This window comes from Nannospalax galili, unplaced genomic scaffold (assembly GCF_000622305.1).
Source record: "Nannospalax galili isolate Female #2095 unplaced genomic scaffold, S.galili_v1.0 scaffold1138, whole genome shotgun sequence".
Taxonomy (NCBI): Eukaryota; Metazoa; Chordata; class Mammalia; order Rodentia; family Spalacidae; genus Nannospalax; species Nannospalax galili.
In genome coordinates this window covers 966,561-981,135 of record NW_008342297.1, presented here as the reverse complement: position 1 = coordinate 981,135, position 14,575 = coordinate 966,561, and the positions used below count along the sequence as shown (strand labels likewise).

At 44.4% G+C, this 14,575-nt stretch overlaps 1 protein-coding gene across 11 annotated transcripts in view; it reads right to left on the bottom strand.

Annotated features, from left to right (window-relative positions):
• Nucleotides 1–14,575, bottom strand: part of Armc9 (armadillo repeat containing 9) — a 169,081-nt gene that overhangs the window by 31,852 nt on the left and 122,654 nt on the right. For all 11 annotated transcript variants that reach the window (XM_029565936.1, XM_029565932.1, XM_017799377.2 and 8 more), the window contains one exon: nt 6,795–6,899. In XM_029565936.1, the coding sequence (XP_029421796.1) occupies nt 6,795–6,899 (105 nt within the window). The remainder of the gene's footprint in view (nt 1–6,794; nt 6,900–14,575) is intronic.

Below are 14,575 nucleotides of genomic sequence, written 5' to 3'. Positions count from 1 at the left end.
TACCTCTTCAGAGGGGAGAATGTTGGAGGGGAGGGAGTGGGCATGGATTTGATCAAAACACCTTATATCCATGTATGAAATTCTCAATAAACTATTTATTTAAAAAAAATTAAAAAACGGGATGCAGAAATGGCTCAGCAGTTAAGAACACTGGCTGTTCTTGCAGAAAACTTGGGTTCAAATCCCAGTGCCCACATGGCAGCTAACAACAGTCTGTAACTCCAGTTCTAGGGAATCTGACACCCTCTTCTGTCCTCAGTGGGCATTGCATGATACAGGTGCACTTGCACACATGCACACAATATACACATACACATTAAAAAAAAAAAAAGGAATTTAAGGGACTGGAGAGATAGCTCAGCAGTTAAGAACACTTGACTGTTCTTGCAGAACACCTGGGTTTGAATCCCAGCACCCACATGGCAGCTAACAACTGTCCATAACTCTAGTTCCAGGGGATCTGACAGTCTCTTCTGTCCTCCGAGGGCATTGCACAACATGGATGCACTTACACGCATACACATAAAATAAAAATAAATAATTAAAAAATAATAATTTAAGAAAAGGAAAACGTAATACACACAAGGTCCATTTTTTTGAGTCAGGGTATTACTATGTAGCCCTGGCTGGCCTCGCATTCACAGAGATCTGCCTGCCTCTGCTTCCTGAGTGCTGGGACTAAAGACATGTACCATCATGCCCAGCCACAGTAGGTTTTTTTATTATAGTGTAAAACAGGAGTAATCTAACTGCCCAGCTAATTGGGAAATAATAATACATTTATTTAGCATACGATATGGTCACTGACACTGACAATAGGTTATGAAGAAAAATTTTTATTTAAAACACTGAGTAAAATGAGGTGAAAATGTATATAAACAATACTTTGAATGATCTAAAAGCACTCAAAAGCCAGGCGTAGTGGTACGCCTTTAATCCCAGCACTCAGGAGGCAGAGGCAGGCAGATCTCTGTGAGTTCAAGGCCAGCCTGGTCTACATAGTGAGTTCCAGGCCAGCTGGGACTAGAGGGAGACCCTGTCTCAAAAAAAAAAAAAAAAAAAAAAAAAGCACTCAAAAGACTGGAAGGAACTGGACCCTGACTTGGTTAAAATGGCTCCTAGGAAGTGGAGCTGAAAATGACCTTTCTTACCTTCTAAGTTTCTGTAACATCGTTACAGTTATGTTACTAATTAAGAAAAATATCCGATGCTTGGCTGGTGGCACACACCTTTAATCCCAGCACTCAAGAGGCAAAGGCAGGTGAATCTCTGTGAAGTCTACATAGTAAGTTCCAGGCCAGCTGGGAAGGAAGGAAGGAATAGAGGGAGGGAGGGAGGGAGGGAGGGAGGGAAGGAAAAGAAAGATATCTGAAGAGCAAATCACTGTAAATTGATGAAACTTGTCTGTGGGTTAGACTCACAGGACCTGTCTGCCAAGCTTTTGCAACTTCCTGTAAATCTATACCTATTTCAAAACAGAAAGTAAAGGGGCCAGAGAGATGGCTCAGCAGGTAAAAGTGTCTGCTGCTAAGCCTGTGACCTGACTTCCATCCTGAGTAGAAAGAAAGAACAGATTCTTGCCTTCTCTTTTTCTCTATCCTCTATGTTAGTAGAACCTGTGCCTTCCCAAGAAGACTTCACTTGGATACACATCAAGTTCAAGGCCAGCCTGGGCTACTTAGAGACTTTGAGTTAAAAACAGGGAGTTAAGCTACTGGGGCGGGGGCAGTGCAATGAGGGCCAAATGTGAATGTGAATAGCCATGGGTTCAAGTTATACAGAAGTGATTGTATGGCTGAAAGAAAGTCACTTACCAAGTGTGTTCGTGCATATATCAATAGATCAACAGGTGGTGGGCTATGGCTAGGGGAGAAGATGTTTCTTAGGTTCCAAATGTTGTCTTTATCGAATGTGCAGTCTCTTCTACAGGCATCAGATACTATCTTTAGTGCATTCCAGGCTTTAGGGTCCTGAGACTAGATGTCTGTCAGGCTAAGCTACACAGTCCAAGTTTCATTTAGTCACCAAGGATGTTAATTGAGATACAGAGGTTGGTGGTAAGTGGCTATAAAAAGGGAGAGGAAATGGCCTAGGATGACTGGCTCCAGACCTACAACATTCCATCTTTCCACAACCAGGACATTTTAGTGAGCCAAGGTCAAACGATCTGTAGGCTAAGTATGGCTTCTTGAGAGAACCTGGGTTCACCACCTTTTTTTTTTTTTTGTCTTTCTTCACTTGGGTTCCCCATTTTTATGGTGATGCTGTACAGCATTACAAAGCTGTCATATAGAGAAGAGATCAAAAGGCAGAAAACAGAAAACCCAGGAAGAAAATCTATGAGGGCTGCCAAGCAGAAAACAGCAATTTTCTGAATCGTACGGTGTCTATATTATCTGCTAATTTTTAAAACTTGAATTTCACAATGATTTATTTTCTATTCTCATTCTAATGAACATTTACCCACCTCGCAAATTTGAATTCCTTTTTCTGGAGTTGCAGGGTTTCAAGGCTGGTCTTGAACTTGCCATATTCTTGCCTTAGCTTCCTGAATACTGGGATTATAAGGCACAGAATGCTTCACCTGGCCTCTGTATTCCTTTAATCACTTACTAATTTATTTTTGAGACAGCATCTTACTGTGTAGCCTGGCTAGCCTGGAACTCACTATGTAGACCAGGCTGCCCTCAAACTCACAGAGATCTACCTGTCCCTGCCTCCCAAGTGCTGGAATTAAAGGCAGGCACCACTATGCCCAGCTATTATCATTTTTTAAAAATTTTAATTTATTATTTTTACTTTATGTGTATGAGTGTACTGCCCGAATGCATGTAAGTGCACTGGTGTTGTACAATGCCCATGGAAATCAGAAGAGGGCATCAGATCCCCTGGAACTGGAGTTACAGATAGTTATTAGCTGTCATGTGGGTGCTGGGAATCGAACCTGGGTCCTCTGGAAGAGCGGTCAGTGCTCCTCACTGCTGAGCCATCTCTCCAGTCCCCCCCCCCAGTTATTATTTTTAAAAAGATTTATTTATTTATTTACTTATTTTATTTATAAGCATCTTGCCTACATGTTATCTAAGTGCACCTCATGTGTGCAATGTCTGAAGAAGGTGTCAGATCCAACTGGAGTTACAGATGGTTGTTAGTTGCTATGTGGGTGCTGGGAATCAAACCTGGGTCCTCTGGAAGAGCAATCAGTGCTCTTACCTGCTTAACCATCTCTTTATCCCCTCCCCCCAGCTATGATTTTAAAGGCGGTTTTTAAAATAGCTAGAGGTCCACAGACCTGGGTCTGCTTTCTTATTGGCAGGCAGGCAAAGGGAGGAAAAACCTGGTTTCTTACATTTTCTGCTGGACTGACGAGGGAGAAAGCTGCTATTTGCATCAGCCTCACCTTAACTGGCAAAGGAAGGGGAGTAGAGATAATTATCTGTAGGTGGGTAGAATTTTTTGGTCTTTTTGAGACAGGGTCTCCCTGTAGCCCCAACTGTCCTGGAACTCACTACGTAGACCAGGCTGGCCTTGAACTCACAGAGATCCGCCTGCCTCTGCCTCCTGAGTGCTGGGATTAAAGGCGTGCCCCACCATGCCCGGCAACTTTTTTTTTTAAAGCCTGGGTCTTGCTATGATAGCCCAGGCTGGCCTAGAACTCATTATTCTCTTGCCTCAGCATCCTGAGTACAAGGGGTAACATTTACAGGTAAGTGCCACTGGAGCTAGCCTGAACTGTTAGGCTTGAATGGTTGATGTTTACAACCTGAAGAAGAGACGTCCTGGCGTGGTGTTTGTACAGAACTCTCCTGCTCCATCAGAGCTGTGGGTAAGCAGCAAGCTGGACTGACCACTGCCATTGTGCTGTATACTTGGAAGAGTGACTTCTTTAGCACTTTTCGAGGCCTGCTTTGTCATGCAGAGGTACTGTGCTTCTACTTGGAGGGTGGGGGTGGTATTGTGGCTGAGTCTAGCAGGAGTACACCTCTGTGTCCAGGGAGCCTGGGGATAACTTCCTTCTGAACCAGGCAAGCTGTCCCACTGTTCTAAAATCATTGATGTACACAACAGTAATTCTTGGGATGCTGGGGATTCTGGTTAGGTCTGGGACTAGTTCTAGCTTGGAAGGATGACAACCACCAATCTCCTGACCACTGCAGCTCTTAGCTCTGCCTCTTGACAAGCACAGTTTCATCTGTTTCCTGTCTTCGTCTGTAAATTTCCTGAAGCAGCAGCTGTATTTCAAACTTCATAATCTGCTATACCAGACAAATGGTTCTTAAAAGGAAAAGGTTCTGACTCTAATTTCTAATCAAAAGTTTGAGAAATTCAACATCTTCAGACTTGAAAACTCTGCTGGGTCCTGGTGCCTCCCAACAAGAGCCCTGAGCCATGATTTCTAGACAGACACTCCACAGGGCAATACCTCTGGCCTTTGGCCAATCTTAGGGTTTGAATGAAATGTGCCCCATAGGCTCCTGTGTTTGAACATTTGGTCCCTGTAGGCTGGTGCTATCTTTGGGAGTCTGTGGAACCTTTGGGACATGGAGCCCAGCTGGCTGATGTAGGCTGGCCAGGAGTAGGCCTTGAAGGATATCCTGGTTCTGCTTCTGGTCTGGCCCTCCACTTCCTGATCTGCCAAGATGGGAACAAGTCATGCTGCAAATTCCTGTTACCATGGACCAAGCCTCTGCAGCCACCATGGTGCACCACCTGAACTGTGAGCCAAAATTAATCTCTCCTCTCTTAGGCTGCTTCTGGCAGCTATCTGGTCATAATAAACACAGCTAATACAGCCAGCTTCCCTTGTTTGGCATACATTGTTACAGTATGTGACATTCAATCTTTTTATGTACTATGAGAGCAGAGGGCAAGGCAAGACCTTGCTTTAAAACCCCTGGCCTGGCACACACAGGCTGCAGGCTGGCAATTTCAGGTTACAGGTCTCAAAGGCCAAGGGCAGCTTAAGATGAACCCAGTGGTTGGGACTCTGCTCCATGCCCTTTTTTTTTGTTTTTGTTTTTGAGACAGGGTCTCCCTGTAGGCCCAGCTATCCTGGAACTCACTATGTAGACCAGGCTGGCCTTGAACTCACAGAGATCAGCCTGCCTCTGCCTCTTAAGTGCTGGGATTAAAGGCATGCACCACCATGCCCGGCTTGGACTGTTGTTTTAACCCATGTTGTGTTTCCTTGTTCCTGCAGCCATGGGAAATGGATGCCCTCAAATGAATTCTTTCCATACTCATTCTGACTGCTCACAGCTCCACCAATGAGATAAAAGTGTGTGTGGAACTTCTCTTCCTCTGGATTCAAAAGCTCTCCTGCTATAGTAAGAGGAATGTACATGCACATTAAGGAGTTCTGAGAAGCAGATTATGGTAAAAGGATACCATTTCAGCTGGGCACATGGTGGCACACCTTTGATCCCAGCACTCATGAGGCAGAGGCAGGTGGGTCTCTGAGAGTTCAAGGCCAGCCTGATCTACAGGGAGACCCTGTCTCAAAAAGTTTAAAAAAACAAAACAAAACCCAAAAACAAAAACAAAACATTTCTAGGAGCCCATTATCCAGGATCACTGACTAACTAAAAGCTCTGGGTTTTGCTCCGCGTCAGTCTGCTCAATAAAACCAGCAGTCCCAGCATAGAGGTATCACAAAATTAACTGAGGGCTGTAGTTCGGTATCTAAGGGTTAATTAAGTCTGAAATAGTGATGATGGACACCTTTGCTGGCATTTGGGTCTTTGGAGTCAGGGGTAAAGTAGCCCCACCTACCTGCCCTCATTCTGAAGAATGTTCACCTTATAGAATGCAGTCCATTCTGACAAGCCGGCATGGCCCAAGACTTCCTCAGCAACTTGGAGCCTCTGGCTGTCCCCTTCTGACCTTTGCCTAGCACCTCCCCACTGACTGAGTGGGAACAGAGTCCCCACAGCCTAGTAGGCTCTTCTGTTGATGACACATTCTAAGGACAATGATGAGGGTTACCTAGCAGACCTTGTTCCTAACTGGGTAGCAGTGGCTAGCCTTCTTCCAGCCCCCTTCAGTCACCTCCTCTCCCCCTTCCTTCACTATTAACCCCTCCAACCCCGCCCCAATCTGTTTTCTACAAAGTAGCCAAAGTGTGAATCTAAGTTGATATGTTTGGTTTATTTTTTATTATTACTATTATTAGAGACAAAGTCTTGTGTATTATTATTATTATTACTATTATTAGAGACAAGGTCTTGTGTATCCTAAACTAGCCTCAAGCTAACTTTGTAATTGAGGATGATTTCGATTTTTGGACCTTCCTGCCTCCTTGTGCTGGGATTGTATGTGTGTGATGCTGGGGATTGAACCCAGGGCTTCATGCATGGTAAACAAGCACTGCATCAAGTGAGCCACATTCCCAGTCCTTAAGTTGCTATGTTAAGACAGAAATCAAGTGAGCCTTTCTCCTACACCTACGCCCCATGGTTTCCCAGCTTATGCAGAGTAAATCCACTGTCCCTGATATGATCCAGAGTACCATGAGGTGGCCCCTGTCTGTCCTGCAACCTCAGGTTCTGCTGGTATGCACAGCTCTCTAGACCAGAGTCTCTGGGAGGTTTCTGAGATGATGAGGTCTATCTGTGGCAGGTCTCCAAGGCCACTGTGCACTTCAGGGCCACTCAGAGAAACTGGTCAATATGGACTTTTTCATAGATACAATGTGGTCACAAGTCACGCTGAAACCTTCATTACCAAACATGTTAGATCACGCCTGCCCACCTGCCTCTACTGTTCCAGGACTACCCCCTGCATGTGGCACTTACTCCCAAGTATTCTGTGGTCAGAAGCTTCTCGCCTGAGAGTTCTCCGAGCTGGGGCTGGATCAGTTCATCTTTGTCCAGGTCAGCTTCCATGATGTCATGGTCCTCCTGTTTTAAAGGAGACAGGAGTAAATGCTCTGGACACTCACCTGGTCTCAATCCTCTCCTCCTTCCCCCGAGAGTGTGCAGGCAGCATTTAGGAAATGAGAGGGTATCAGCCTAGCACAAAGCTCTAGGTCTCAGGAGCCATCTGTCCCCTGCTCATAACCCCTCCATGAGAATGAGGGTGACAGAGATGACAATCCCTGGGGAAGCTGGAAACCCAGGGAGTGCTTCCATGGCTACAGACATGAAGGTCCAAAGGGTCCCTCATTAGCAACCTAGATGGACATAGACACCCACATACACACATGTGCATCTACCACACACGCGCGCACACACACACACACACTAAAATGAAAAAGGGAATGTTATAATTTGGAAAATGTTGCAGTAAGATGCATACACTACACACACCACTGTGGCTCTGAGGTCCAATACCTTCACAAGTCAACCTGTGGCAAAGGAGACGACCCTGCCAAACATAAGAGAAGGTATAGCGGGAGTGCTGGAAGATGAAACCCACCAGGACTGTTGTACAAGGCACCTGTACACAGCAGATTCTAGCCTGGATTCTGTGCAGGAACAACACCCAAACCCAGGGAATAGCTGCTGTAGCACCCAGTCGATCTTGAGAATTTCAATGATAGACACACAATAAATAGCAGCAGCAGCCACCGCCACCACCTCAGTAAAAAGAGAAGGGCTGGTTGCTTCTGGGAAGAAGCAGTGGACTCACTTTCCCTACTCTTGTCATCAAGTACAGCTAAAACCCTGGGTACTACATACAGAAGACCCTGAAAGATGGAGAAGGCAGACGAGGCAGAGGTGACAGGAGGTGAGCCCCTTGGATGTTTACTTGCTTTATCTCTGACTTGGAGCTGAAGAAGCCAGCAACTAGAAATGCCAATGTGAAGACTCAGGTGTCTCTAAGCCTGTGTCCCTAGCAACCAGAAAAGAGATTTAACATGAGGGAAACATTTTAGAAAAATAACTAAGCACCTTAGAAAACATTATGCCCAGGTCCCAACCATGCCAGCCAGGGCCTCAAACTCTGTGGCTTCTGCCCTTCCAGGCTCTGATGAGGCACCACGTCTCCAGGTGGTGAAACCAGAGAAGGCAAGGCAGAGGGACATTTCATACCTGCTGACAGAGCAGAGGCACCCCACCACCAACCAGACCCCAGATAGGAAGCAAGGGCTGCCGAGTGGCAGGCAGTAAGTTGATGTCTCCCTGCTGGGGTGGTGTCAGAGGCGCCAGTGGGAAGCAGTGGTGGTGTATTCCTACCCCTTCTTCAGGGAGGTGGTAGTGGAGGCCTAATGGGGAAATCTGACCTCCATCTGGAACCTGTAATTATCTACACCTGGCAGTAATGAAGAGGCGCCTCTGCTTCAGGGATTGGGCAAAGCAGAAGAGACAAGCTGAAACAGGCTTACATAAGGCCCAACTTCCTATACTATTCCAAATATCTTTATTTAAAGTTTAAAAAATGCCCTCTTATCACTAACCAAGGAGATCTCAAACTGAATGAAGCAAGACAATCACTAGATGGCCAGTATTTAAATGACGGAGATGTTAGAATTAGCTGAGATAGATGTACCTGGTAGTACACTTTTAATACCAGCACTCGGGAGGCAGAGGCAGGCAGATCTCTGTGACTTCAAGGCCAGCTTGGTCTATATAGGGAGTTCCAGGCCAATCAGAGTTACATCATGAGACCCGTTTCAAAAAAAAGGAAAACAAAAAAGTTTTGATGACCAATTGCAAATGCTGTTGAAGAAAATTACAGATGGAAAACCTCATGAACATAAAAGAACAAACTCCAAATAAGCAAAAGTAAGGAAATAATAAAGAGCAAAATCAATGGAAAGAAGATAGAAAACAGAAAATTGATGAAACAAAGAGCTGGTTCCTTGAAAGATCAAAAAAAAAAAAAAAAAAATGGGCAAACATCCAGCAAGGCTGACAAAGAAAAGAAGACATAAATTACTGATATTAGGAAGGAACCAAGAGATACCGCTACAGACCCTACAGACATCAAAAAGATAATAAGGACTTACCTCAAACTATTCTATAGGTTTGACAACTTAGAGGAAAACTGAAAGTATTATAATCCTTTCAACATGAAATAGATAATGTAAATAGTCTTACAACTACAAAGGAAATCAAATTCATAATCTAAAAATTCTTATATTACTTGCCTACCATGCATTAAGCCCTGGGCTCAATCCCCACCACTATAAAAACTGGATATGGGGGCTGGGTGTGGTTGCACATGCCTTTAGTCCCAGCAGCACTTGGGAGGCAGAAGCAGGCGGATCTCTGTGAGTTCAAAGCCAGCCTGGTCTACATAGTAGCGAGTTCCAGATCAGCTGGGGCTACAGGGAGACCCTGTCTCAAAAAGACCAAAAAAAAAACCCAAAAAAACAAAAAAACTGGATACAGTCATGGTACTTGCCTGTAATTCCAATCTTCGGAAGGCAGAAACAGGAAGATCAGAAATTTAGGTTTAGCCTTGGCTATTAAGTGAGTTTGAGGGAGCCTGGGAAACATGAGACCTTCTCTGCATCAAAACCAAAACCAAAAATAAATAAAAACAAATACAGAAAAACTTACAAAAGAAATCTTTAAGTTTATATGATTTCACTGGAGGATTCTACCAAGCTTTTCAGGAAGCAATATCAAAAAAAAAAAAAAAAAAGGAAGGATGCTGGGTATGGTGGCACACGCCTGTAGTCCCAGCACTTGGGAGGCAGAGGTAGGTGGATCTTTGTGAGCTCAAGGCCAGCCTGGTCTACATAGTAAGTTCCAGGACAGCTGGGGCTACAGGGAGACCCTGCTTCAAAAAAAAAAAAAAAAAAAAAAAAAAGGAAGGAACATTTCCTAATTCATTTTAGGAAGCTAGTGTTAGCCTAATATTAAAATCAGACAAAGTACCTACAAAGTACCTAAAAAAAGAAAAACAAATATCTTCATCTCATGAGTATAGTGCAGAAATTCTCTTTTTTTTTTTTTTTTTGAGATAGGGTTTCACTATGTAGCTCTGGTTGGCCTGGAACTAGCTATGTAGACCAGGCTAGTCTTGAATTAACAGAGATCCACCTTGCCTCTGCCTCTCTAGTGCGGGTTTAAAGGCATGTGCCACCACATCCAGTCAGAAATTCTTAGCAACATATTAAAAGAATTACACACCATGCCCAAGTGGGGCTTGTTCCAGTGTGTAAGACTGAGTCAATATTTAAAACTTAATCATTGGAAGCCATGATCTTTTTTTTGGGGGGGGGGGAGTCTTTTTGAGACAGAGTCTCCCTGTAGCCCCAGCTATCCTGGAGCTCACTATGTAGACCAGGCTGGCCTTGAACTCACAGAGATCTGCCTGCCTCTGCCTCCCAAGTGCTGGGACTACAGGCATTCGCCACCACACCCGGCTTTAAAAAGGGTTTTATTTATTATTTTTATTTCATATATCTGAGTGTATTGCCTGCATGTATGTAAGTGTACCCATGTCATATAATGCCCAGAAAGGACAGAAGAGGGCATCAGATTTCCTGGAACTGGCATTATGCCATGCGGGTACTGGGAACTAAGCCGGGTCCTCTGCAAGAGCAGTCAGTGCTCTTGTTAAGAGCTGAGCCATCTCTCCAGCCCCTAGAAGCCACAATCTTAAGTCTACAAAGGGAAAAAAAATGGCACAAAAGTGTATGGAAAAAAAGCATTTGACAAAATTCATACTCATGACAAAAGCTCTCTGAAGAGTAAGAGAGGGTATAGACAAACACCACTTAAAGATGGCCCAGGGCAAACAGCACACTTAGCCATGAAGGAGGGAACAAGGCAGGGACTTCTCACAGCTCTTATCAACACAGTGCTACAAATTCTGATCAGACTAACAAGGCAAACAACAGGAAAGGTAAAAACATAACTGTCCCTACTTGTAGGCGATGAAATTATCTGTGTAAAAAATCTGCCAGAGTTCAGAAAGGTCACAGGATATAAAATCAACACAAAAGCCCAAGGTTCTGTTTTGTTCTTGTAGAACTGGGGACTATACTCAAGGCCTTGTCCAAGCTAGGTAAACACTCTACCACTGAGCTACATGCAACCCCTATTTTCATATATAATAAGCAAGAGCTGAAATTAAAGATTACAGTATCATTTATAATTTCTCAAAAACAAAGAAAAAAGACAAAACTTTAATAAAAGAATTCAAAGATAGAAGTTCTAAATGAATGTTCACGTATGCTTTGTGCATGAGCTGTAAGACGGCGTGGTTAAGATGCCAGTACTCGGCTGGAGAGATGGCTCAGCGGTTAAGATGACTGTTATTGCAGAAGACCCAGGTTCGAATCCCAGCACCCACATGGCAGCTAACAACTGTCCATAACTCCAGTTCCAGGGGATCTGACAGCCTCTTCTGTCCTCCGCCAGCATTGCACAACACAGATGTGCACTTACCTACACGCAGGCAATACATGCATACGCATAAAATAATAAATATTTTAAAAAGATGCCAGTATTTGCCAAAGTGACACAGATTCAGTGCAATTTCTATTAAAATCCCAGCAAGATGTTTTTGTGGCCATACAGAAGATTATTCTAAAATTTTGATCAAAAGGGAAGACAATTTTGAAGGTGAACATGACTTCCTGCATAGCTACAATAATCCAGATCATGTGTTGCCAGCAGGGCAGACACAGATTCATGAAACAGAAGAGAGAACTTGGCACCAGAGCTACACAAATCTTCCCAACTGGTCCTACTTTTCTGAATTGGGCATCTTCCTATGTTAATGCTGGTCTTGAATTCTTGGGCCCAAGTGATTCTTCCAAACAGCTGAAACTACAAGCACATGTCACTGTGCACAGTTAGCTCCTGACTGATTTTTGACACAAGAACAGGGTTAGGAATATGGTAAATAATAAGTATACTAGCTAGGGATAAGGGGGAAGGTCTGTAGGGGTTCAGTAAAAATGAGATTTTTCTCCTGAGTACTTCTGATCTTTGATTGGTTGAACCCTCAGATGCAGAATTTCTGGACATGGAGCTTAATTGTATTCTCGAGATGTCACGAGGCTGTGTTATGTCCACATGTCAACTAAGCAGCATACAAGGGGATAGGGGAGTATGCGGTGTTCCTTCCCATTCCCTACAGCTTGGGGCAGCTCCTCTCTGCCCAGGCTTTCCCACTCATGTCCATGATGGCCTGCAAGAGAAGTCTGTTTATGAGCAGGTGCAGGGGGACTGCCCAGGTGTCCTAAGGACTCAGGGTCCCTGGTGGCTGGCTGTGACTGAGTTCACCAGGGCACAGTGAGTGAAGAGGGATGGGCTAAAGTTGTGGTCTGGAATCCACAGGTTCATCCTTTCCCTTTCCTGTTCATGTCTAATCACAGGAGGAGAATCCACTTTTGTCCAACCCAGAAAGCAGGCTCTTGTCACCCCTGGGAGCTAAGCCCAGATCTAGACTCATTCTTCACAGTGACAGTAGCTGCCAAGCAGCAGCAGACTTGTCATCCTGAAATTTCACTCTAAGTTCCCTCAAGGAAATGCTATCTATGAGCCCCTAGCCGAGGTCACCTCTGGGATGGTTAGTTATGCTGCTGCCTGGCTTTGAGTTGAGTTTGCCAAAATAGCAACACCTTAGTGAACAAATAGTGTGTGTACATTATATGATTCTTTTAGCAAAGTGACTGCTCCTTGGGAACTAAGGCAGCAAGCTCTGTCGTCCAGTGAGTGGCAGGCATCTGGGTTGGGTAGGGTTTCACCTCCTCTCTAGGGAAAAAGCCTTGGAGGCCCCAGCTGGAAATGGGCATGTGAATCACGGTTTCATGGAGGTATTGGTGACACACCGCTTCCCTGCCAGGAGGGAAAACGAAACATTAAAAAACAAAACCAAGTCCACATTCCACTTCAAAGAAAAAGAAACTCAATGGCTGACCTTAGCCAATACCTTCAAAAGGATAGTTTTACACTGGACAAGGACGTATGCTCATTTGCAAATCAATCTATATGTGCCCAAACTTGCCAACAGCACTCCTTAACCACAAGTTATTACAACAGCAACTTAGTAAGAGTTTACTTAACACTTAATCAAATTGTGTTGGCTTTTCTTTTTTTTTCTTTTAGTTAGAAAAGTACTTCAAGGGGCTAGAGAGATGGCTCAGTGGTTATGACTGCTCTTGCAGAGGACCCGGGTTTGATTCCCAGAACCCACATGGCGGCTGCGAACTGTCCTTAACTCTAGTTCCAGGGGAATCCGAAGCCCTCTTCTGACCTCTGAGGCATTGCATGACACGGGTGCACTCACATACATGCAGACAATACACTCATATACATAAAATTAAAAAAAAGTTAATTAAAAAAAGAAAAGTACTTCAAAAAAGATTTATTTTAGTCTAGCAAGGTGGTACACGCCTTTAGTCCCAGCACTCAGGAGGCAGAGGCAGGTGGATCTCTGAGAGCTCAAGGCCAGCTGGGGCTACAGGGAAACCCTGTCTCAAAAAAAAGAGTTTTAATTTTAATTATGTGTATGTGTCTGTGTGTAGATGGGGGTATGTGCATGTGAGTATGGGTGTCCATGGAATCCAGAGGGGCAGGATCCCCTGGAGTTGGGAGTTACAGGTGGTTGAGGGCTGCCCTACCCAATGTGGATGCTGGGAACTGAACCCTGGTCCTTTGCAAGAGTAATATGTGCTCTTAACCACAAAGCCACCTCTCCAGCTCCCCTCTGCAGAGGTGGCTTCGTGGTTAAGAGCACTGGCTGCTCTTGCAGAGGACCTGGTTTCAATTCCCAGCACCCACGTGGCAGCTAACAACCTGTTAGCTCCAGTTCCAGGGGATCTGACCTCTGTAGGCACTATATGGCATGGGTGTGCCTGCCTACATGCAGGAAATACACTCATACACATAAAATAAAAATAATTTATTTATCTCTCTCTCTCAATCAATCAATCAATCAATCAATCAATCAATAAAAGCCAGGGTCTCATGTAGCCCAATCTGACCTTGAACTTCTGATCTTCTACCTCTCCCCGCCAAGTGCTGGACCACAGGCATGCACCACTATACTGGGCTTATTCAGTCCTGGGGTTTGAACACAGGGCTTTGTGCAGATAGGCAAACTACCAACTAAGCTACAATCCCAGCCCTAAAAGTACTTTATAATTAAATCCTTTGGTAACTGATAGGTCCTCCCTAACCTCCTAAAACAGGACAGTTTCTGCATTTGGTTACTAATATGCATAACACATCAATGCAAGTGACCTTGAATTGAGGCTTAATAATGCTAGCATGGGATGAGAGGAAGAACCAGGGTCCTCCGGATGACCTGCTTATAGTGTGAAGAAGTGGCTTCCCTGGCTCAGTTTCTCTACTGCAACATGCATGCAAATACTATCTGTGTTCTCAAAAACATCATGTTCATATAAAATGTGTAAATGGAAGAAAGCCAACGTGAAAATCATTACCTTCACAGTTCTTGGTTTAAAGAGCTATGCACTGAGGTTCCAGTTCAGAAAGATGTGATTCTTGTAAATGTCTCAATTTTTCCATCTAACAAATGGGATCACCTGGCTGCCTCCTTTAAAACTAGGACTTAGCATCCGAGGGCATTTCTTAAGCCCTTTGCTGATACTGGGATACACAAAGCAGCCAGTGCCATGGTTTCCAAGAAACAAGCACCAGTGAAG